A 23,265-nucleotide genomic window follows, 5' to 3' on the forward strand; every position below is an offset into this window, starting at 1 on the left:
CACTGGAAAAAGGGGAGTGAGCGTGTGTGCCAATGTATACAGCAATAAAGATGAAGAAAGTGACACTTGGTGAATCTACGTGAGGGTGTAAAAGTGGTTTTCATTGTTCTGTTTTTTCAACTTATCTGTGTTAAAATTTTTTTTTAATTGGCTCTACAAAAGAATGGTTTCTAAGAAGCTCATACATAATTTTAAGAACAGACTCACCTTGAAGTAAAACACTGTAAAAGTTAGCTGTAGCCTGAATGCCAAATATAGACTGGAAAGAACAACTAATGTAAACATTTTACCTTTTTCTTAAAAAACTTTCTTATATTGAATTCTTGCTAGAGTAAAAGGACCTCAAGGGGACTGTGTTTTTTCTTACTGTTTTAAAATAGCTATAAAAGGAAAACAGGTAGATTGTGAAGAAAATCCCATCCATTTCCACATACCCTATCCCTCAAGTCTTTGGTTGTTTTTAAATAAGTTCATGATTTCCTTCTTAAACATATTAATAATAATTCTTGTGTTGGGTCAGAATGCTATTCGAAGTCACAAATAACAATTAAAATTTGGATATTTTCTAGCTTGCAAAGTTCTTTCAGGTAGAAACGACATCAATTAAATATTATAACATCCATATGAAGAAGACAAATCAAGATTACCTTTTCTGATTCACAGAGGAAGTAATTAAGGCGACATGAATTGTGAAAAGTTACAAAGCAGGCCAACAGCAACAAAAGAAATAAACCTAAGTTTTTCACTCTTCCTGTTCACTCTTTCCACTGTGTCCCTACATACACAGGTTCTTTCTCTGCATAACATCCCTCTGAGCAATAGCAGTTAACATGAAGATACATTATTTGACTCCCTGAACTAATGCAGAAAGGCCTTTTAACTTTTTTTCTTTCTTCACCTATCTGTGACAGTGATCTAAATGTTGCTTCAAATTATTTATAGGAGGATGCAGAATATAAATTATAGACAAAAATATTACGAAGATTCATTCCAAATTCTTCTATTTATTTAAAATTTTATTATTATTATCTTTTTGGCAATGCCACACAACATGGGAGATCTTAGCTCCCTGCTCAGGGTTTGAACTTGTGTCCCCTGAACTATTTTTAAAGGCTATGTAATATTCTACCATATTTGTATTAACCATTCACTCCTACTACTATACATTTATATACAATTATAACTGAAAATTTAGAGACATTGCTAACATTTGGCATACTTTGGCCTCTTTGCATAACATTTAGCCTCTTTGCATTTATTTCCTTACTATAAATTCCTAGAAGTACTTAAACATTGTAAAGGCTTTTGCAACATACATAGTCATGTATGGATGTGAGAGTTGGACTATAAAGAAAGCTCAGCACCGAAGAATTGATGCTTATGAACTGTGGTGTTGGAGAAGACTCTTGAGAGTCCCTTGGACTGCAAGGAGATCCAACCAGTCCATCCTAAAGGAGATCAGTCCTGAGTGTTCACTGGAAGGACTGATGTTGAAGCTGCAACGCCAATACTTCGGCCACCTGACACGAAGAGCTGACTCATTTGAAAAGACCCTGATGCTGGGAGGGATTGGGGGCAGGAGGAGAAGGGGACGACAGAGGATGAGATGGTTGGATGGCATTGCTGACTCAATAGACATGAGTTTGAGTAAATTCCGGGAATTGGTGATGGACAGGGAGGCCTGGTGTGCTGCAGTCCATGGGGTCGCAAAGAGTCAGACACAACTGAGTGACTAAACTGAACTGAACCTGCTATATACTGCTAAATTTCTTTCCTGAAAGATTATACCAATTTACTCCATCAGAAAAAAATAAGAATATGTGTAAGCCTTACTTCATGAAAACCTTACAGCATTGAACTGTACTATAAAAACAAACTTTGTTGTTTTAATTTGCATTTCTTTAATTACTAGTGAGGCTGGACATCTTTTAACATGTATAATAACAATTTCAGAATGTGTGGGAACAGTATGTTGCTTGGAAAAAGATTAAAGGTGTTAATCAGTTGCCTTAGGACAGTTAGGTTTTTCTCAAATTACATATGCAGGTGGGAAGGGAATGGAGGAAGAAGAGTTTCTCTGCAGAGCAAAATCTATTCTTTAAAAGTTTCCTACTTATATTTAATTAAGTACATGGGAAAAGAGAAGTCACGAAAGCTGACAGTCTATGAATCAAGTCCCACTTTTTATATCTAGTCAGGTATCAAGTCCCATCATGTTCTCTTTTGAATCCACTTCCTCTTTATTACCGCTTCAACTACTTCATAGTCACAGGTGCCACCTCACATTTAGAAAACCAGGACAAACTCATAATTGGCTCCTGAATGATCAGTTTCTCCCCAATATAAGTTACCTTACACATCTATTTTGGAGAAGGCAACGGCAACCCACTCCAGTATTCTTGCCTGAAAAATCCTATGGACAGAGGAGCCTGGCGGGCTACAGTCCATGGGGTCACAAAGAGTCGGACATGACTGAGTGACTAACACAACACAACATCTATTTAAACTAATCCTGCTTAAACTTCACTCATGTCACTCCTTCTCCTTACAATTTTGGGACAGCTGTTCACTTTTCAATGTGTCCAGTATTACTCTAGACTTTCAGGGCCCTCTATATCACCAGAGTCTAACCACCCTATTTTCTACTCTCATTACTCACTAACATAATTTTTGCTTAAGACAGGCAAATTCCCTCAGTTGTTTTCCATATTCCTTTTTGCTCATATTGCTCCTTTCAACTATGACCTTGTTTTTCACAGTAAGGGCCTTCTCAAGTTACTTCATCTCTAGGAAGTTAAGACTTATCTTCAGCCCTTGGCCATCATTCACCCGTATCCTTATCTCTAATGACTTATAATATATAATTAAACGTTGGGCCATATATTTCCTATTATTCATTAATATCTTACATTACTTTGAAGTTCTTATTCAAAGTTTAAAAACTTACTGAGGGGACTTCTGGCCTTAGACAAGATGGCTGCTGCTGCTGCTGCTAAGTCACTTCAGTCGTGTCCAACTGTGTTACCCCAAAGACGAATTGCCTGGAATTCTCCAGGCAAGAACACTGGAGTGGGTTGCCATTGCCTTCTCCAATGCACGAAAGTGAAAAGTGAAAGTGAAGTCGCTCAGTCGTGTCCGGCCCTTAGCGATCCCATGGTCTGCAGGCCACCAGGCTCCTCCGTATATGGGATTTTCCAGGCAAGAGTACTGGAGTGGGGTGCCACTGCCTTCTCCAAGACAAGATGGCTACTTCCCTCAATTTCCCGAGCTCCTTCCCTCTAAATACAATGAAATACCCTGGACGTAAACCAACAGGCAACCATAAAGGACTCTGAAGGCTAGAAAAAAGGTAAACTGTCTAGGGATGTCAGGAATTAAGGAAGTAAGGTCACTGTAGTGAATTCCCTACTGGGTTTTCATCTTCCATGTAGCCTGGACTGGGCCCCTGGAGAGGTGAGTGACTACCAACCAGAACTACCAACACCTATAGACCGAATAAACAAAACAAAAACTAAGTCTGCTCTCTCTCACCAAAGACCAGTAAAGGGGAAGAATAACAGAGGTGTACTGGGGAGCCCTAATCCCTAGCCCACACTTGGGGCAAAGGCAGCTATCTGGTAACAAACTCGGAGGCTGCTGTCTCCAGGCCCTCTACCCAGCAGGACAGACTCAGGCCTGAGGCCTCTCAGTCCTCTGCCCAGCGGCCAAGAGCAAACCAGGCCCTGTACTGCTCATCCCCCTACCCCCACTGGTGGAAGGCAGCTCAGTGACATAGGTATCTTTCTCCAAGCAGGAAAACACCAGCATAGATTGACCAGGAAGCCCCGGCAGTATCAAAGAATGAAACAAACCTGAATAGCACTGCAAGGGCACTGAAAACTAAATGTTGTCAGAGCTACAGCTCACAAAAGCAGGCCAGAATCAACAGGTTAAACTTAAGCAGGGCAGCTGCCTACTAAGATAGAAAATCTGAACAGGATCAAGTCAGCATAATATCTAAAATATCCAGGATAAAATAAAAATTATCCTAGCATACAAACAAAATGTTCACAATAGAACATCATTTATATCAAGAACAGGAAAAATCTTAATTTGATTCTTGCAATCTAGATGCTACTGTGCAAATTAGCCAGAGTTTAGATGATCAGACAAGGACTTTAAAGACGCTATAAAGAAAATGCTTCAGTAAATAGTTATGAATTATCCTGTAACAAGTGAAAAAAGTAGAAAAATCTCAGCAAAGAAGTAGAAGTCATAGAAAAAGAAACAGAAACTGCAAAACAGAAAAATAAAATAATAATAATTTAGAAACCCCTTGCTGAAAGGGCTCCAGAGTAGAGATGACAGGATAGAACCAGTTCACTTGAATTGACAGATCAATAAAATTTATTCCATCTGAATAACAGAGAGAAAATAGAAAAAGGAATTGAACAGAGACCTAAGGATCTTTGGAATAACGAAAGAGCTAACATTGGTATCTGAGTTCCAGAAGTAGGGGGAAAAGTGTGGAGCTGAAAAGTATTTGAAGAAATATAGCTTAAAAACTCCCTAAATTAGGTGAAAGATCTAAACCTACAGATTTAAGAAGCCAAGCAAAGTCTACATATGATAGACCCAAATAAATCCAAATAAGAACATATCATAAACTTCTAAGAACAAGAGACAAGGAACACATCTTAAAAACAACCAAACAGAAATGATTCATTCCCTACAGGGAAACACCAAACAACAGTGACGTTTTCATCTGAAACGATGGGAGCCAGGAGGTTACAAAACTTTTCAAATGCTGGAAGAAAAGGACCACAAGCTGTAAATTTTCTATCTGATGAAATTACCCTTCAGGAATGAAGGTGAAGTAAAGACAAATCAGATGCAGAAAAACTAAAAAACAAAAAATTTTTGTGCCTGCAGACCTACCCTTTAAAAAAAAACAAAAAAACTTCCAATAATAAGAAAAAAGACCTACCCTTAAAGAATGGGTATAGGAAACTTCAACAGAAAGGAAATAACAGAAGAGGGCTTGGAACTTCAGACAGGAAAGAACAGAATGTGTAAAAATAGACTATCTTTCTCATTAGTTTCTTAAATCATATTTGATGGTTAAATCAAAATTTATAAAGCCACCTGTAATGGTGTTCTATGTAAATATATAGAGGAAATACATAAGACAGTCATATTTTTAAAATGGGGGAGGGTATAGGGAACTATGTGGAAGTAAGATTTCAATATTTGCTTCTAGTGATAAAACACTGATAACCAGAGTCAGACATGACTGAAGCGACTTAGCAGCAGCAGCAGTGATGTTACATATGTATACTGTAATACTCAAGAGTAACCACAAAGAAAACTCTACAAAGAAATATACTCAGAAACACTACAAAGAAGAACAGAATGCTAAAACTGTTCCATTTACCCACAGGAAAGCAAGAGGCGATAACAAGAAATTGAGAAACAGAAGGGTCAGAAAGGAAACAAACAATAAAATGCTATACTTAAGTGCTAACATATAGTAAGCTAATTGTAAATGGTCTAAATACATCAATCAGAAGACAGAGATGGGCAACACAGATTTAAAAAATACAGCTCATCCTGGGTTGGGAAGATCCCCTGGGGTAGGAAATGGCAACCCACTCCAGTGTTATATGCTGTCAACAGAAACTCACTTTAAACATACCAGGAAGACTGAATATAAAAGGATGGGAAAAAAATTGTGCCAACAGTTAAAAAAAAAAATAGGGTGGCTATACTAATATGAAATAAAATAGACGTTAAAGCAAAAAGAAAATTATTAGGGACAAAGAAGAACATTACATACTGATAAAAGGATCAATCTATCAAGAAGACACAGTGATCTTAAATGTGCATACACTGAACAGAGCCTTAAAATATCAATACATGAAACAAGGACTTCTCTGGATGTCCAGACAGTGGCTAAGACTCCATGCTTCCGCGATCCCCAGTTAGGGAACTAAGATTCCACATCCAGCATGGCAGTGGAGAGGTGGGCAGAATGAAACAAAAACTGACAAAGCTGAAAGAAGAAATAGAAAAATTCACAATTTCAGCTGGGGAGTTCAACACAATACTGACAGGACTACAGGGCAGGAAATCAGCAAAGAACTGAAGAATATCATCAATCAACAAGATCTAATAGATAAGTATAGAACACTCCACTAAACTGCAATAGAATACACTTTTTCTAAGTGCCCACAAAACAGTCACCAAGATAGACCATATTGAGTCAAAACAAGTATCAAAAATTTTTAATGAATTTAAATCATACAGAGTATCTTCTCTGAACATAATGGAGCCAAAGTAACAGAAAGACAATAGGCAAGTAGCCAAATGCTCGGAAAGTAAACAGACTTTTAAATAATGATAGCTACATTAATCAACAGAGAATAGAGCATTCAAAAAGATACAGAACAGATCCAGGCAAAAATGCACAAATAATTTTCAAAGATTTAAAAGCAATTAGTGGAGAAAGAACAGCCTTTTCAACAAGTAGTGCTGGAGCAAATGGACATCTACAGGGGAAAAAAATCAACTTCAATCTAAACTTCACACTTTTTATACAAAAGTTAACTTAGGTCAAAGAACATGTAACATACAAAAGGACAATTCTTTTAGAATTCTGTAAAAAAAACCTTTTTACAAAACTCTTTTAGGGTTTGTAAAAAAAAAACCTTAGCACCTGAAACTAACACAGTATTGCATAATTTTTAAGTAAATAGGGAAAAAAAGTATAGGAGAAAATCTTCAGAATCTAGGGCCAAAGAGATCTTAAACTTGACATCAAAAAACAAAAACAGGGTAAATTGGACCTCATTAAAAACTTTTCCTTTGCAAGTTCTGTTAAGAGAATGAACAAGCAAATTACTGGGAGAAAATACTGCATACATACATCTGACAAAGGGCTTTTATCTAAAATAATAAAGAACTGTTAGTCCATTCTAAAGGAGATCAGTCCTGGGTGTTCTTTGGAAGGAATGATGCTGAAGCTGAAACTCCAGTACTTTGGCCACCTCATGCGAAGAGTTGACCTATTGGAAAAGTCTATGATGCTGGGGGGGACTGGGGGCAGGAGGAGAAGGGGACGACAGAGATTGAGGTGGCTGGATGGCATCACCGACTCGATGGACATGAGTTTGCGTGAACTCCGGGAGTTGGTGATGGACAGGGAGGCCTGGTGTGCTGCGATTCACAGGGTCACAAAGAGTCGGACACAACTGAGCGACTGAACTGAACTGATTTATTATTTATATTTATTTTATAAATTTATATTATAAATATAAATTTGGAGAAGGAAATGGCAACTCACTCCAGTGTTCTTTGTCTGGAGACTCCTGTGGACAGAGGAGCCTGGTGGGCTGCTGTCCATGGGGTCACACAGAGTTGGACACGACTGAGGCGACTTAGGATGCATGCATGCACTGGAGAAGGAAATGGCAACCCACTCCAGTGTTCTTGCCTGGAGAATCCCAGGGACAGGGGAGCCTGGTGGGTTGCCGTCTACGGCGTCACAGAGTCGGACACAACTGAAGCGACTTAGCAGCAGCAGCAGCATAAATATAATTTATATTATGTAATATAAATGTAAACATATTTATATTTATAAAATATATTTATACTATTTATTTATATTATTTATTAATAACTGTTTATTATTTCTGTTTACAATAGAAAATGGGCAAGAGACATAAACAGATACTACATCAAAGAGGATATACAAATGGCAAATAAACACATGACAAGATGTTTAACATTATTTGAGACAGGGCTTCCCTGATGGCTCAGTGGTAAAGGGCCTGCCAATGCAGGAGACACAAGCTTGATCCCTGATCTGGGAAGATCCCACATGCCATGGAACAACTAAGTCCTTGCGCCACAACTATTGAGCCTGTGCTCTAGAGCCCAGGAGCTGCAACTACTGAGTCCATGTGCCACAACTACTGAAGCCCCCATGCCCTAGAGCACATGCTCTGCAACAAGAGAAGCCACTGCAGTGATAAGCCCACACATCACGACCAGAGTAACCCCTGGTCTCTGCAACCAGCGAAAAGCAATGAAGACCCAGCACAACCAAAATAAATAAACAAATAAAATTATTAAAAAAAAAAAAGAATTGGAAAAAAAAACCCCAATGATCTATCATTATATAATTTTCAGAATGGCTAACATAAAAATACTGAAAATACCAAATGCTACCGGACAGAGGAGCCTGGAAGGCTGCAGTCCATGGGGTCGCTGAGGATTGGACACAACTGAGCAACTTCACTTTTCACTTTCATGCATTGGAGAAGGAAATGGTAACCCACTCCAGTGTTTTTGCCTGGAGAATCCCAGGGACGGGGAGCCTGGTGGGCTGCCGTCTATGGGGTTGCACAGAGTTGGACGCGACTGAAGTGACTTAGCAGCAGCAGCAGTAAGAATACAGGTCTTCCTTACTAGCATTGTGGCTTACTTCCTTACTAGCAAGTGGCTCAGTGGTAAAGAATCAGCTGCCAATACAGGAGATGCAGGAGAAGATGTGGGTTTGATCCCTGGAAGGGGCGGGGAGCGGGGTGGGGGTTAGAGCCCCTGGAATAGGAAATGGCAACCCATTCCAGTATTTTTTTTTTTAACCTTTAGTCATCTGGCTGTACTTGGACTTAATTGTGGCAATGCAGAATCTTTGACCTTCTTTGTGGCACATAGTTGTGGCATATGAATTCTTAGTTGCAGCATGTAGGATCTAATTCCATGACCAGGGATCAAATCTGGGCCACACGAATTGGGAGCATGGTCTTATCTACTGGGCCACTAGGGAAGTCCCCACACTCCAGTATTCTTGCCTGGAGAATTCAATGGACAGAGGAGCCTGGCAGGCTATAGTCCATGTAGTAGCAAAGAATCGGACATGACTGAGCGTGCGGTGCATAGTGAGGATGCAGAGAAACAGGATTACAGTCACTCTGGAAAACAGTCTGGCAGTTCCTATAAAACTAAAATTGCACTTACTATATGATGCAGCAATTACATTCTTGGACATTATCACAGAGAAATGAAAACTTACGTTAACACAGAAATATGTACATGAACGTTCACAGAAACAGTATTTGTAACAAAGGCTTTTTACTGGTCTGGATACCTCATTTGGCTTTTTTACTCACATGTGTGGTGCCCAGGCTAGGACAGCAGAAACATGCAGGCTGGTTGGACATCTTGCTCTCCATAAGCTAGCTGCGACTTCCTGACACTGTGACGATCTCAGGGTAGTCAGACTACACACGTTGGCCAGATTCTCCCAGAGCAAGTATTCCAAGAAGCAGGAAGTAGAAGTTGTCGGTTTCTTAAGCCCTAGGTCTGAAACTGGCCTGCTGTCATTTCTGTCAAATTCTATTGGCCAGAGGTGTCACAGAGAGCACCCAAATTCAAAGGGGAGAGAGAACACAGACCTGACTTCTCATGGAATTTAAAAAAACTTTATAGAGGTAGAACTGACCTACAATAAATTGTGCATATTTAAAGTGTACAGTTATATGTTTTGACATATATATATATAAAACATGTAGTATGAAAGATCACTATAACCATGATAGTGAATATAGTCATTATCCCCAATATCTCCTCCTGCCCCTCTGTAATCCTTCCTTCTCTCTATTCCCCTACCAACCCAGTCACCAGAGATCTATTTTCTGTCACTATAGATTAGCTGGCATTTTCCTAGAGGTTTAGATAAATGGAAAACGAGTAGGAATTCTTTTTTCAGAATGGTTTATTTCACTTAGCATAATTTGTCTATGTTGTTGCACAAACAAACACTTCATTCATTTGCCAAGTGGTATTCCATTATAAAAATACACCACAATTTGTTTATCCATTAACCTGTTTCTAAGCGAGATGCCTTCCTCCTCCCCCTTTTCTTGCCGTATTGTATTGGCTAGAAGCTCTCTTACACATAATCCCCCAATGGTTCAAGAGGGTAAAGAATCCGCCTGCAATGCAGGAGATGCGGGTTCGATCTCTGGGTTGTAAGACCTCCTGGAGGAGGAAATGGCCACCCACTCCAGTATTCTTGCCTGGAAAATCCCATGAATAAAGGAGCCTGGTGGGCTCCAGTCCATGGGTCACAAAGAGTCAGACATGACTGAGCGACTAACACTTTCTATTACATAATCACTCAGTTATTGTAGCTGTTAGTTACAGGCTTCCCTGGTGGCTCAGATGGTAAAGAATCTGTCTGCAATGCAGGAGACTGGGGTTCGATCCCTGGTTCAGGAAGGGAATGGCAATCCACGCCAGTATTCTTGCCTGGGGAATTCCATGGACAGAGGAGCCTGGTGGGCTTGCAAAAGTTGGACATGACTGAGCGACTAACACTTTCAGCAGCTCTATTACGATGCTGGCTAGAAGTGATCAGTACAAATCCCTGTTTTGTTCTTAGGGGAAAGAATTCAGTCTTTCACCATTAAGTATGATGTCAGCTGTAGATTTTTCATAGATCCCCTTTATCAGGTTGAGAATGTTTCCTGCTATTCCTAGCTTGGTAAGTGTTTATCAGGAAGAGATGTTGGATATCGTCAGATGCTTTTCTATGTCTCTTGAATAACCATATAGTTTTTCTTTTCAGTTAATATAGTGAATTACATTGCTTGATTTTCTAATGTTAATCTAACAGTGCATTTTGGAATAAATCACTTGTTCATATTATCATTTTTATATATCATGGCCATTTTCAATACACAAAAAATGTGCTGAAAAGTACAATTATTTTTACTTGACAGAAAAATTTTAAGAGGTATGCATTTGCCCAGTGTATCTTTTTAATTTCTGGAAAAAACAATCTATTTACCTCATATACTTGATAACTTTCACAAATTCATAATGTTTTAATAAAGGTTGGAAAATCTGTAAGTTATGTGGCTACTTCCTCAGTGGTAATACAATGTAGAACTGGAATAGTATGCTGTTTGACAAATGTAACTAGATCCCAGCCTTTGCTTTTTAGATTTAGTAGGAATTTCAAAGAACCTCTAACAACTTTCTAACTGCTGCTAAGCAGCCTGTTCAGTGAAGATGTATTTAAAATACAGGAAGCAGAGAACCTTCTAGAAACTTCTATTCATCTACAATTATCTTCCTTAAATATTAAAATATTTTCTTGATGATTTTATTAATTTCCTTATAGCATACCTCACTTTTCTATGCTTTGTAACTTTTTAAAAATTTATTTTTAATTAGAGGATAATTGCCTTACAATGTTGTGTTGGTTTCTGCCATACAACAATATGAATCACTGTTGAGTATACAATATCCCCTCCCTCTTGACCCTCCTTCCCATCCCACCCTGCATTCCACCCCTCTATGTCATCACAGAGCACAGGGCTGAGCCCCTGTGCTACAGTAACTTCCCACTAGCTATCTATTTTACACATGGTTGTGTATGTATTTGTAACTTGACCCAATAGAAACTTTTACACGTTGTTGGTCTGACATCCTCATTTGTATATGTACATTCCGGAAAAATTCAGAGGCTTCAGAATAGTGTTTGTTAACAGACAACTGTTAACAAAATGCAATTTTTAATATGCCTAATGGGGACCGCACATATAGTTCAGACTCTCAGTTCCCTTAATAGATTGTAGTTACTCTCCTATATGTTGAAAGCTAAGCCAAGAGTCCATTTCATATACATACACGAAGTAGTATGTATATAAAGAAGTAGAAAAGAACAGATGCTCTACCGTGAGATTAGAGTCAATGCACTGAGGTCCTGTTATATTTTTTTACTCTTTTATTTATTTGCAGTGGGAGCTGTCTTTGTGTGCTTTGTCCCTCAACTTTGTTTCATCCCTCCTATGAAGTGACGTGAAGTGAAGTCGCTCAGTTGTGTCTGACTCTTTGCGACACCATGGACTGCAGCCTACCAGGCTCCTCCATCCATGGAAATGGGTTGCCATTTCCTTCACCAGAGGCTCTTCCTGACCCAGGGACTGAACCTGGGTCTCCCACATTGTAGGCAGACACTTTACTGTCTGAGTCACAGGTGAAGTGTTTTTCATCCCTCCTATACTAGTGATCATTTGTTTCTAGACCTTTGGTATAAGCTGTACTAAAGTAAATACAGGGCCTATCTTTATATTTTCTACATCTTCAGTTTATATCAGACGTTGACATGTGCTTATCTCTGTCCTGGTCTACGATTCTGGTTCTATCAGCTTGATTCCAAATGACCCCAGGTCTAGGTATGATAATTCCACTATTTCTTCAGAGACCAACAATATTATTCTTTCTTCTGTGTATTTAAAATTATTGTGATTTTACTTGTTAGCAATATGTACTTTTTTTAACTTTCAATAAATTCTATGAAGCTCAAAACCAAAATCACAAAGCCTATTATTAACTCTTGCTATTCCACTAAATGGTATAAAAATTCAAGCAGAGTTATAATTAACAAAGGTCTAAGCAAATATCATACAAGTAAGACATCATGCAATAATTTTTTCCCCTGGAAGAAGGGAATTAGGGAAATGAAAAATTGCTGATTGGAAGAATCTTTTGTGCTGTATTTAATAAAAAAAAGTACACGATGAGTTTCAGTTCTGGAGGCAATAATGATGATGGTTGCACAATGTAAATGTATTTCATGTCATTGAACTGTACACTTGAAAATGGTAAATTTTATATTATGTATATATTATATTACCACCTAAAAAAGGTTTACCAATAAATTACACTACCTTTTAAGATTTATATTAAAACATACTTCTTCGTCTTAAGCTAAAGAAAAAAAGTATGGTCGCTCAGTTGTGTCTGACTCTTTGTGACCCCATGGACAATAGCGCGCCAGGCTCCTCTGTTCATGGGATTCTTCAGGCAAGAATAAGTGATACTTATTTCTTAAAATATTCATTGTAATAAATATTTTTCAGAAACTCAGTTTGTTTTTTTAAATTGTTTAACAAACTGCCTGAGCACCTCTGACTACAGAATCTGTTGGAGAAAGACAAAACATGGTGTTAGAAAAAGTAGAAACATATTCTTTAGGCAACAGTGTTGGGTCTTCTTGTTTACAAAATCATCATCCAAAACGCACTTTCAGTGATTTCGGAAAAATGGAGTCTCAGCTGATGCCCCTAAAATTGGAGATTTAGATTACAAACGGTTCCACAAAACTGAAAAATCCTGACAGCAAGGATATTTTAGTAATTGTGCAATTGCCAGAAACAGGCAGTAGATGGCAATTTTGCAGGCATCCAGAGGATTTTGGAATAAAAAATCTTATATTAAAAAATACCAATCTTGAATCTTCTTCATAAAGAAGACTGAACGTCAAAGAATTGATGCTTTTGAACAGTGGTGTTGGAGAGGACTCTTGAGAGTCCCTTGGACTGCAAGGAGATCAAACCAGTTACTCCTAAAGGAAATCAATCCTGAATATTCATTAGAAAGACTGATGCTGAAGTTGCAGCTCCAATACTTTAGCCACCTGATGCAAAGATGCAACTCATTAGAAAAGACCCTGGTGCTGAGAAGAATTGAAGGCAGGAGGAGAAGGGAATGACAGAGGACGAGATGGTTGGATGGCATCACTGACTGAACGGACATGAGTTTCAGCAAGCTCCGGGAGATGAAGGACAGGGAAGCCTGCCTGCTGCAGTCCATAGGGTCCCAAAGAGTCAGACACGACTGAGCGACTGAACAACAATCTTGAATGTTGTCTGTGTGTAAAAATATGAAGCTACCTCTTTGGTTTTCTCTACTTTCCAGGCTAAATCTCACTAGCAGATGTCCAAAGTAATTTTATTTTGGCATCTTAGCTAAAATGATCTTCCAAAACGTGTAACAGTAATAACAATAATGATAACACCTAAATGATTATTGAATCTAACAACACAAAGAGAGAGAAGTTCCCGGGAGAACGTCCTGCCTGAAAGTCTAAAACTGGGAGTCATCAGCAAACAGGAATATTTCATGTCTGGCTGAAAATAAACATGGAATCAACGTTTAGGAGTACAGAAGGACAGCACGGTTTGGAGGAGCTCTCAAACGAGGAATATCCTATTTTTTTGTGCTTTCACCAGGTTTCACTTTGCTAAAATATAGATCTACCTCCATTCTTCAATAACTCGACCTAATTACCACATTTCAATTCTAACGTGTGCTTTTTTAGTATTACTATTAATATTATTCAAACCAAAGTCTTCCCCTCCCCTCTTTCTCTCTCTCCCCACCCTGGAACAACTCCTTTAAATGTATGGACTATTAAGACTAGTTGGGACTTCCCTGAAGCTGATGGTAAAGAATCTGCCTGCAATGCAGAAGACACGGGTCCCTGGGTCAGGAAGATCCCCTGGAAAAGGAAATGGCAACCCACTCCAGTATTCTTGCCTGGAGAATCCCATGGACAGAGGAGCCTGGTGGGATACACAGTTCATGGGGCTCGCAAAGAGTCACGACTGAGCGACTAACACACACATTGAGATTAGCTACATGTGACTTTGCCTACAGGGTAAAAAACTTCCAGTTCTACAGTTTAAAACTTATATCGCAAAGGGCTTTTTCAGGTAGTATCCTACTGGTCGCCCCAAATTTGAGAGAATAATGGGGAGGTGGGCTAACCCATTCCTCCCACCTTTTTTTCCTTTAGGAATGAGAGTAGACACTATGCGGCTCTAGCTGCCTAAGTCTGTAGCGGAATCATAAAACCCAGAGCCGGGTCTTTCTGCACCCAGTCCTAAACTGGACTCTTACTCTGCCGATGCTTGCGATATGCCCGGGTCAACCCGCCAGGTAGCAGAGCAGAGACCAGCACCGCTACCCCATGGAAGACTTCTGGCCTCACCCTAGGTCCCCAAGGTCAGCGCCCACCGCATATCCTTGCCCCAACTGTCTGACTCTGGCTCTGATCGCTTACGGGTAGTTCGCATCCACTGCAGAAGCGCTGGGAGGTCTGCCGGAGCCACCGTACGGAGCAGTTGCAGTACTGCGAGCCGCGCGGCGCGGAATTCCATGTTGGCGAAGAAAGCAGAGCAGCGGAAGGTTCGCACTGCGCACGCGCAGGTAGAGGCCGGTTCAGACACCCGATTAGACCCGGCGTGGAACCCGCCTCCCTCGGCTACCAAAGTCTAAGCCCCGCCTCCTACTTGGTGTTCTCACGTGCTCCTGGGACTCCGTACTCTGAGACATCCCTCCCCCCACCCCCACCTTTCATAATTCCCCTCTTAGCTGGTGGTGCTCAGCCAAGTCATTTTTCTTAAGGTGGCTCCTGGAGGCTGGACATCTTTTCTGAGATCGCATCCCTAGAAAGCCTCCTATCTTCTTACTAACTTTAATGCCGCAGATATTAAGTGATAGGAAACGAACGTCAAAGGCCAATCAAGGCAAAGACACATCTCAATACACTCTCGGTAAACACACTGTAGACACACGCCGAGTGCCCCGGAAGCGGAAGTGTATCCCCTTCTTGAAAGGCTGGACTACGCCGAGTGGTGACGTTTCCTCATTGGGCGGAAGGTTCGGTGGCAGTCGTCGGGCTTCCAGCTGGTGGGAGTTGGCGTTGCGGTACTGGGCGCTGGAACCCTAGTTTATCCAGTTTGGGAAGTCGGGCTGTGGGGTCGCACCTGTCTGTCTGATCCCCGCGTTCCCTGGTTTCCTCCCCCGGCGTGGGGCTTCGCGAAGGTCTCCCGGGCCCCTTCGGGCCACGGCGGTAGCGGTGCCTTTTGCGGTAAGTGTCTGCTTTTTCCCGCCCCAGACTACCGACTGGCAGCTGGGGGCAGCCCCAGTCCTGCTCAGCGGGGTAGACACTCCGGAGGGACTCGGCTGCTTGGGCCACCAGCTTTCGTCGTCAAGACAGAGGTGCGCTGGCCCATTTTCATCTCTTGTCCCTCACCAGAAGTTTTGTTAAAAGATGCGCTGTGACCCTTTAAAATTGTCTTCAGATTTGCCAGAGCCAAATTAAACGTAAGCGATTTCAGCCCTGACTCTGTTTTGCTGTCCTGATCAAGAATTTAGATGTGGCTGCTACTCCGAAAATCTGTTGACTTGTACCAGATTTTATTTTTCCACGTTAACTTGTGTCTAATTAACAAAGTGTCCCGCCTGTAGTAGGCTTTCAAAAATGATTAAGGGATATCAGTTCAGTGCCATTGACGACCTAAGATATACTGGTGGCTCTGTCCGTAGCATCTGGTGCTACTAGCCGTTTCTTGAAACTCTTTCTCCCCTGTTGACCTTGTTGATGCTGTTCTCACATAGTTCTTTCATATGCTTCATTCAACAAAATATTTACTCTTTCTTAGCTATAAGGATACAGAAATGAATGACTTGAACCCTGGCATTGAGGACCTAACAGTACAGTGATACAGAGACACATAAATATACATTATAATCAAGATGAGTAATGAGAAATTCTAGTAAGGTGTAAAGAGCCATGAGAGCTATGGGAACAAAGATGATGTGCTCTGCTCCTTAGAAGATATGTGACCTTGAGCAAGTTGATATTCCAATCTAGCCTCAGTTTCCTCATCTACCTTAGTTTGAGAATGGAAGATTAGGTAACATGTTTGGTACTGTGCCTAGAATACAGCAGTGGTGGTGCCAAAGTGGAGGGGAATTATTTCCTTCAAACTTCTTTCCCTTGATTTTTTGATCTGGTCAGTTAGTAGAAAGCTAAATATAAAGTCCTGTGCAAAAGCATCTTCAAGCCCTCCTTCAAAGAGATTGATTACTCCTGTAACTCCACCTGTCTGGAAATTCTGGACCTGCCGCTGGAATACAGTAAGATAATCATAAATGGTAGCTTTTAATTTTTTTTTTCAATTCATTTTCTTCTGTATGCTTTTGCAAAGGGAATTGGTAAAAGCTTCTCTCCTGATTATTCTCGAAGTCTCAGTGGACTTCTTTTAGTTGGTGGTTCACCATTGCCTTATTCCATAAGCTCTCTCTCAGAGTTCTCATCTACTTCCATGGTATTATTGTTGTATGCCAGCCATTTCCACATCTTTTTCTCTAGCCCCTGTTTCATGAAATAGTATTTTAGTTTCTGCAAATTCAATAGGTCTAAAACCAAGTTCACTCCACCTTCTTTTTGTTCCCCTTTTTATTACATATATCCCACTCGTTTTCCTAGTTTATCTCAGAGTTTTGACCTTGGGATTCTAGTTGAATTTTGTGGTATTTGTTCAATTTTAAAAGAATAGTACAGTGAACACTAACTATCCGACCTGCTGCTGCTGCTGCTAAGTCGCTTCAGTCGTGTCTGACTCTCTGCGACCCCATAGACGGCAGCCCACCAGGCTCCCCCGTCCCTGGGATTCTCTAGGCAAGAACACTGGAGTGGGTTGCCATTTCCTTCTCCAATGCATGAAAGTGAAGTTGCTCAGTCGTGTCCGACCCTCAGCGACCCCATGGACTGCAGCCTTCCAGGCTCCTCCATCCATGGGATTTTCCAGGCAAGAGTACTGGAGTGGGGTGCCATTGCCTTCTCCGAACTATCCAACCTAGTAGTAGAATATTGTAAATAGCCTTTAAAGCCCCTTGAATCTTGCCTCTATTAACTCTTTAACTTTCAAATCAGCTTCTCTTTTTTGCGTTCCATTCATTGGCTAATGGCATCACTAACCACCTGGTTATTCAAACTAGAGCCCTCAGTCATTTTTGCCTGTTTCTCCTTCATTCTCCATAACCATTTGATCATTAGGTCCTATAGATTTTGCTTTATGATTAACCCCTAACTTGAGCCCTGTCCCTCTGTTTTGTGTTCGTTCTTAGTTCAAGCTCACATCTCTTGAATAGACTTTTGGAGTATGTTTAGTATATGTAGTCTCCTTACTCTCCAGTTTTTCTCCCTTCAATGGCTTTGTTACATTGTCTCTAATTTTTAAATTATAGAACAGATTTTTTCATTCTCTTGTTTCCCTTAGTGAGTGTTGCTTCATGCAGTGATTATTAACCCTGGCTGCACATCAGTATAGCCAGTAAAGTGTTTCAAAACATAGGTGCCTTGTTTGGCTCTCCTAATCAAGAATTTAGATGAGGCCAGTTCCCCCATAATCTTCTGATGTTACCATCCCTGGAGATTCTGATTGAATACTTCATTTTTAGCTGACAGGTGTTAGCTGAATGCCATTGAAATTGCCCATTACTTGAGCATATGCCTCATCCCTCCTCATCCATATTTTCAGGCTGTGTTCTTTTTAGCTTCAAGGCAAACTATTTCCAAGGAGTTCTTTTGAGTTTGTTTTAATTTTCCTCCTGGTAACAGTTTACATAAAGATTCTTTTTTATGATTGACTTGACAGCCAGAAAGCATCTTAGAGAATTGATTCCCAGTGTTTTTGAATTATTAGCTATTGTTGCTAATTGAATTTTTGGTATACCTTTTCTGCTATTAAGCCATGAAGTGTTGCAGTGGTTTTATCTTTAATGTTAAAATGAGTTTTAAAGTTGTCTTAAAATTTGAAAACAGAATCATTGTATTGAAGAGAATATTTCCTCATATTGATTGGTGTAAAATAAGACAGAGAAGTCAGTGGTGGCATGATACCTAATTTATTTTCTGAAGTTAACAGAGGAGTCTTGTCTGTGTTAACAATGTAATTTATTGATTTGAAGTTAGAACTTTGCTCATGCTGGAGCAATTCCTGGAGCACATAGTAGGTGTATAATGAGTGAGTGACTGACTAAATACAAGGGGTAATTCTGTCTCAACCTCTAGAATAATATCATTCTAATTCTCACAAAGAGCTCTTTGAAAAATAACTTTCCTCTTAACAAAAAATAATTCTCATAGTCGTTACCAACAATTTGAAAATTATAGGAATGTATTAGAAAATTTAAATTACTATTCACCATCTAAAGATGACAAATGTTATTATTTTCTAGCAGCTTTACTACAATAGAAAAGGGTACAGTTCAGTGGTCTTCAGTGTATTTGCACAGTTGTGCAACCATTCAGGGCTTCCCATGTGGCGCTAGTGGTAAAGAAACCGCCTGCCAATGGAGGAGACTTAAGAGACGCAGGTTCCATCCCTGGGGAAGATCCCCTGGAGGAGGGCTTGGCAACCCACTCCAGTATTCTTGCCTGGAGAATCCCATGGACGGAGGAGCCTGGCGGGCTGCAGTGCACGGGGTTGCAAAGAGTCAGACGCAACTGAGCATGCACAACCATCACTGCCATCAATTTTAGAACATTTTCATCACTCCAGAAAGAAACCCCATGCCCACTGATACTTCTCGTTTCCCCCTAATTCCCAAACCCTAAGCAACCATTAATCCACTTTTCTTTATAGGTTTTTCTCTTCTGGACATTTTATGTAAGTGAAATCATATATTCTTTTGTCACTAGTTTCTTTCATTTAGCACAATGCTTCCAAGATTCATTCACGTTGTGATGTGTATCAGTACTTCATCTCTTTTGATTATCAAATAATATTCCATTTGGTGGGTATGCCACATTTTTATTTATCCACTCATCAGTTGAGGGATATTTGGCTTTTTTTCCACCTTCACTTTTTGGCTAGTGTGAATAATGCTTCTAGTGACCATTTAAGTATAATTCTTTGTGTAGATGTGTATCTTCCTTTTTCTCGGATGTACCGAGGAGTGGAATTGCTGGGTCATACAGTAACTTTGTGCATTTAAAATTTTGAGGAATCGCCAAACTGTTTTCTAAAGGGCTGTACCATTTTACGTTCCCACTAGCAGTGTATGAGAGTTCCGATTTCTACGCATTCTCACCAAAACTTGTTATTATTACAGTTATCTCAGTGTGGGTCAAGTGGTATCTGATTGTGCCTTTGATTTACATTTCCCTCCTGGGTAATGTGTTTTTTGGATATTTGTTTAAACAAAATACATTATGTGCAGTTTTGTAATCTGGCTTTTACCTTTAAGTATATTTTTAGCATTAGCAAAGATATTTGCAAAAGATTTTCCCTCATTTCTGCTTTCCTCTTCACTCCTTCCCAAACCATAATTCTTGTGAAAACTTGCCTAAATTATAATGCATTAAAAAGTCTATAGGAGTGTATGCCAAATTATTGTTGCTGGTTATCAAAGGACAAAAAGAGGATTAGGAAAACTGTATTTGTACCTTTAATGTTTCTATAATGTTTGAATATAATGAATGTGTATCCTCTTGTAATCACAAAACTAAAAAATGAATTATTTCTTTAGAGGACTGAGTATATTCAGAATGAAAAATATTCCTAAATTTGAAAGGCATTAACTTGTATTAGTTATTCAGATATAATCATTTTACCAAGTAACATACCAATAGGTTGCTTTGTTAGATAGTTTACTTTTCTGTGGTTATAGACTATAAATACATATGCTATGTAGAATTTAAAAAATATATATGTGTTTAATATTATAATCAGGAAAGCATATACTGGTTTGGGCTATTGAGTATTTTACAGGAAAGCATATAATGTAGAAATCATTTTTCTAAAGATATTTACTAATAATAGTATATTTATATGTTTAGTTCTTTAGTGTAATATTGATCCAATAAGTTAGTCATTTACTAGGGCATAGAAAAACTTTTTTATTTTTGCCTGTAGAATTTCAAGGACAGAGGAGCCTAGTAGGTAGAATAATTTTTTAATAGATGTTTTCATTATAATAAGATTTAGAATATCTAATCATTAGAGTCTGTTTATATAATCCCAGATTGGGCAGGGTTCTGGCAGGACTGCTTTTAATTGTTTATGCAGAGAAAAATGTCTGCTTGGGCATTCCAGCTTCCGTTGAATAATAACCAAGTACATGAAATTGGCACTAAATGTTAAAAGATTCTGGGGGAGTGATTCCTGGGTAGTGGGACAGACACTTTAGTAGTGTTGAGAAAATTTCCAGTTTATTCACACCTCAGCATTATAGGGAAAGCCAACTGACATCATCAAGAAAGGAAGGAAAATAACAGTTAACATACTGTGCACTTGCAGGCAGTTTTATACGTACTGTCTCATTTAATCCTCACAACAGCCTTTCAGGGTAACTACCTTGATAATGGTATTATCTCCATTTTGCAGGTGAGGAATGTGAGGCTCAGAGAGATTAAGTAACTTGCCCAAAGTAACCCAGCCAGTATGTAACAGAGCTGGGATTTGAATCCAAGTCTGTCAGACTCCAAAGCCCATGCTCTTTCCAGTACTTCACACTGTAGCAGGTAAGTATGATACTTGGCCCTGTGCCTGCCTTACCTAGGGCACCCCAAACTTGAGCCTGTTTCCATTGCCTCACTGTCCAGCTCTTAGATTCATGTTAGAAGAAAATGTGATGGGCTAAGATCAGTCCTTGTGCATCCTGATTGCAGTGGACTTATCAGTTCTTTCTGGATATTACAATTATTACTCTTCATGAAGAGGGATGTGCATTTTGCTTTCAAAATATGATTTCCTCTTTTATGGTATTATGGCAGCAAAATTTGTTCCAGGAGTTTGCCAGCAAGGATCTTCAACTCAGTTGTCAAAGCATCATTCATACTCTCAGACCTAAGGTTGTATACCCAAGGGACTATAGGACGTCATTATGTTTTTATTGGGTAGGGAATGGCTGTTCCATTCTTTCACCTGCTTATATGGTAAAATTGTTGTGAGGGTGGAATGAGATAATAGATGTTAAACTGTATGAATTGCTATACTGTAATCCCTTACCTTGCCAACAGCCCCATCTAAGTAGAGATTCTTCTTTTCTGAAGCTCTAGTACATGTATATACATATTTACTTTTCTAAATCTTTTTAGTTAGCCTAGAGAATTTTGAGTGAGTGTGCTTGAGTTGTAAATTATTCCAATTTGAGATATAGGGTTAGCCATTAACAGTAAAAGATATATGTATTCTAGTGTGCATATTAGAACAAAGCGAAGTTAGTTTTTAAGAGTCTTGTTGGAACTTCTGAAAAGTTATAATAAGGCAAATGAAAACTAATTGTACAATATCAGTTATCTAGGTTATTGATTTTCTTGATTGTCATGTTATCTTCATCGGTTAATTTATGTGGTCTTTTGAGAGAGATTTTTAAGGCCATTTGTGACTTTGGCTCCCTAGTTTTGTTATTTAACTAAGGTCTTAAATACATCATTCATCCATAAAGTTCATTTTTAGTAAAGACTGAGGGCAAATAAAGCAGTGAGCTCACAGGAGAGAGCAAAAGAGGCAAACATCTCTGCCCTCATGCAACTTACATTTTCGTTGAGGGAGATAGACTGCAATAATATGTAGTTAATCCTTGATGACCAGGGTATGAGCTGTGTGCGTCGACTTTTGTATGGATTTTTTTCAATAAATATAGTATTGTTTGGTCAAGAAGTTTGGGTTTTTCTACTATGTCTTATGGAAAACAAACATTTTGGGCAACCCAGTACCTATAGTTTCATTTTATAGACCTTTAAATTAACTAAGTGTGGGGAAAAGTTTGTTCAATTAGAGACCACAGTATGTGGAATCATAAAAACTAGGATCTGAGACAATTACCTCCAAGCTGTTCCAGCTTCCTGCCTCTCTTAGGGTAAGTCATTTGTCAGCTCTTTTGTTTCTGAGGCAGAGATGGCAGTGCCTGGATTTTCTACTAGGATGGGGAATGGGCCAGTGCCACTAACCTCCGTTTGCTAAAGGGTCAGCTGTCAGTAAATCATGTTGGTAACAAAACAATGAGAGAAAATAAAGAGAAGGGATTTGTGATTTTAAACAAGTGGTAGGGGAAAGCCTCATTGAAAAATTGTATCTGGGCAACAACAATATGAGGGAGATGAGGGAGGGAGCTGTATTGTTAACCAGAGGATGAACATGCCGGCTAAAGCACAGCATCAACAGCAAGGAACAAAATCGTGTGTGTGTGTCTGTGTCTGTGTGTCTGTGTGTCTCTGTGTGTTGTGTCTGTGTGTGTGTGTGTGTGTAAGTGCATAAGTGCCTTACAGTCCATTCTGAGAACTTTACCTCTGCATGAAATGAGAAGTCATTGAGGTTTTGAACAGAATTTTAATACCAGAGTTTTCAGAAACACATCTTTGGAAATTGTGGAGAAAACACTTTATAAATAAAAGCTATTATTAGATATTATTTTTCCCCTACTGAAATGTAGGTTTTTGTAATCAGGCAAATATATTTAAAAATATGCTACCAGTAAGTAATTTGTATAAGGAAAACTGTGTTGGGAAACTTCACAGAAAATTTTTTTCAGTTTAAAAGAGCCAGTCAACATGGGAAGATAAGAGTTAACTAGTATAGCTTTTTAAAATGGAGGATGAAAAAATAAGTAAAATGAAGGGTGATCTGTTTA

The 23,265-nt window shown here is 39.3% G+C and overlaps 2 protein-coding genes across 8 annotated transcripts in view; one reads left to right on the plus strand and one right to left on the minus strand.

Annotated features, from left to right (window-relative positions):
* Positions 1 to 15,425, minus strand: part of LOC138423146 (uncharacterized) — a 28,707-nt gene extending 13,282 nt beyond the window's left edge. The window contains exons 1-2 of one of the 5 annotated variants that reach the window (XM_069558748.1): positions 14,900 to 15,416; positions 9,153 to 9,378 (exon numbers count right to left, since the gene is read on the minus strand). In XM_069558748.1, coding sequence (XP_069414849.1) covers positions 9,153 to 9,215 — 63 coding nt within the window. In that variant the 5' untranslated portion in view covers positions 9,216 to 9,378; positions 14,900 to 15,416. Of the gene's footprint in view, positions 1 to 7,321; positions 7,616 to 9,152; positions 9,379 to 14,899 lie in introns of those variants that run through there. The other 4 variants (XM_069558746.1, XM_069558745.1, XM_069558744.1 and 1 more) reach the window with 4 other exon arrangements.
* The window catches only part of LOC138423141 (signal recognition particle subunit SRP54), a 66,810-nt gene continuing 58,325 nt past the window's right edge, over positions 14,781 to 23,265 (plus strand). Inside the window, exons 1-2 of one of the 3 annotated variants that reach the window (XM_069558727.1) lie at positions 15,223 to 15,709; positions 21,018 to 21,154. The gene's annotated coding sequence lies outside the window, so the exon portion shown is untranslated. Of the gene's footprint in view, positions 15,710 to 21,017; positions 21,155 to 23,265 lie in introns of all 3 variants that reach the window. The other 2 variants (XM_069558726.1, XM_069558730.1) reach the window with 2 other exon arrangements.

Source organism: Ovis canadensis, chromosome 18 (assembly GCF_042477335.2).
Source record: "Ovis canadensis isolate MfBH-ARS-UI-01 breed Bighorn chromosome 18, ARS-UI_OviCan_v2, whole genome shotgun sequence".
In the NCBI taxonomy this organism is placed as follows: domain Eukaryota; kingdom Metazoa; phylum Chordata; class Mammalia; order Artiodactyla; family Bovidae; genus Ovis; species Ovis canadensis.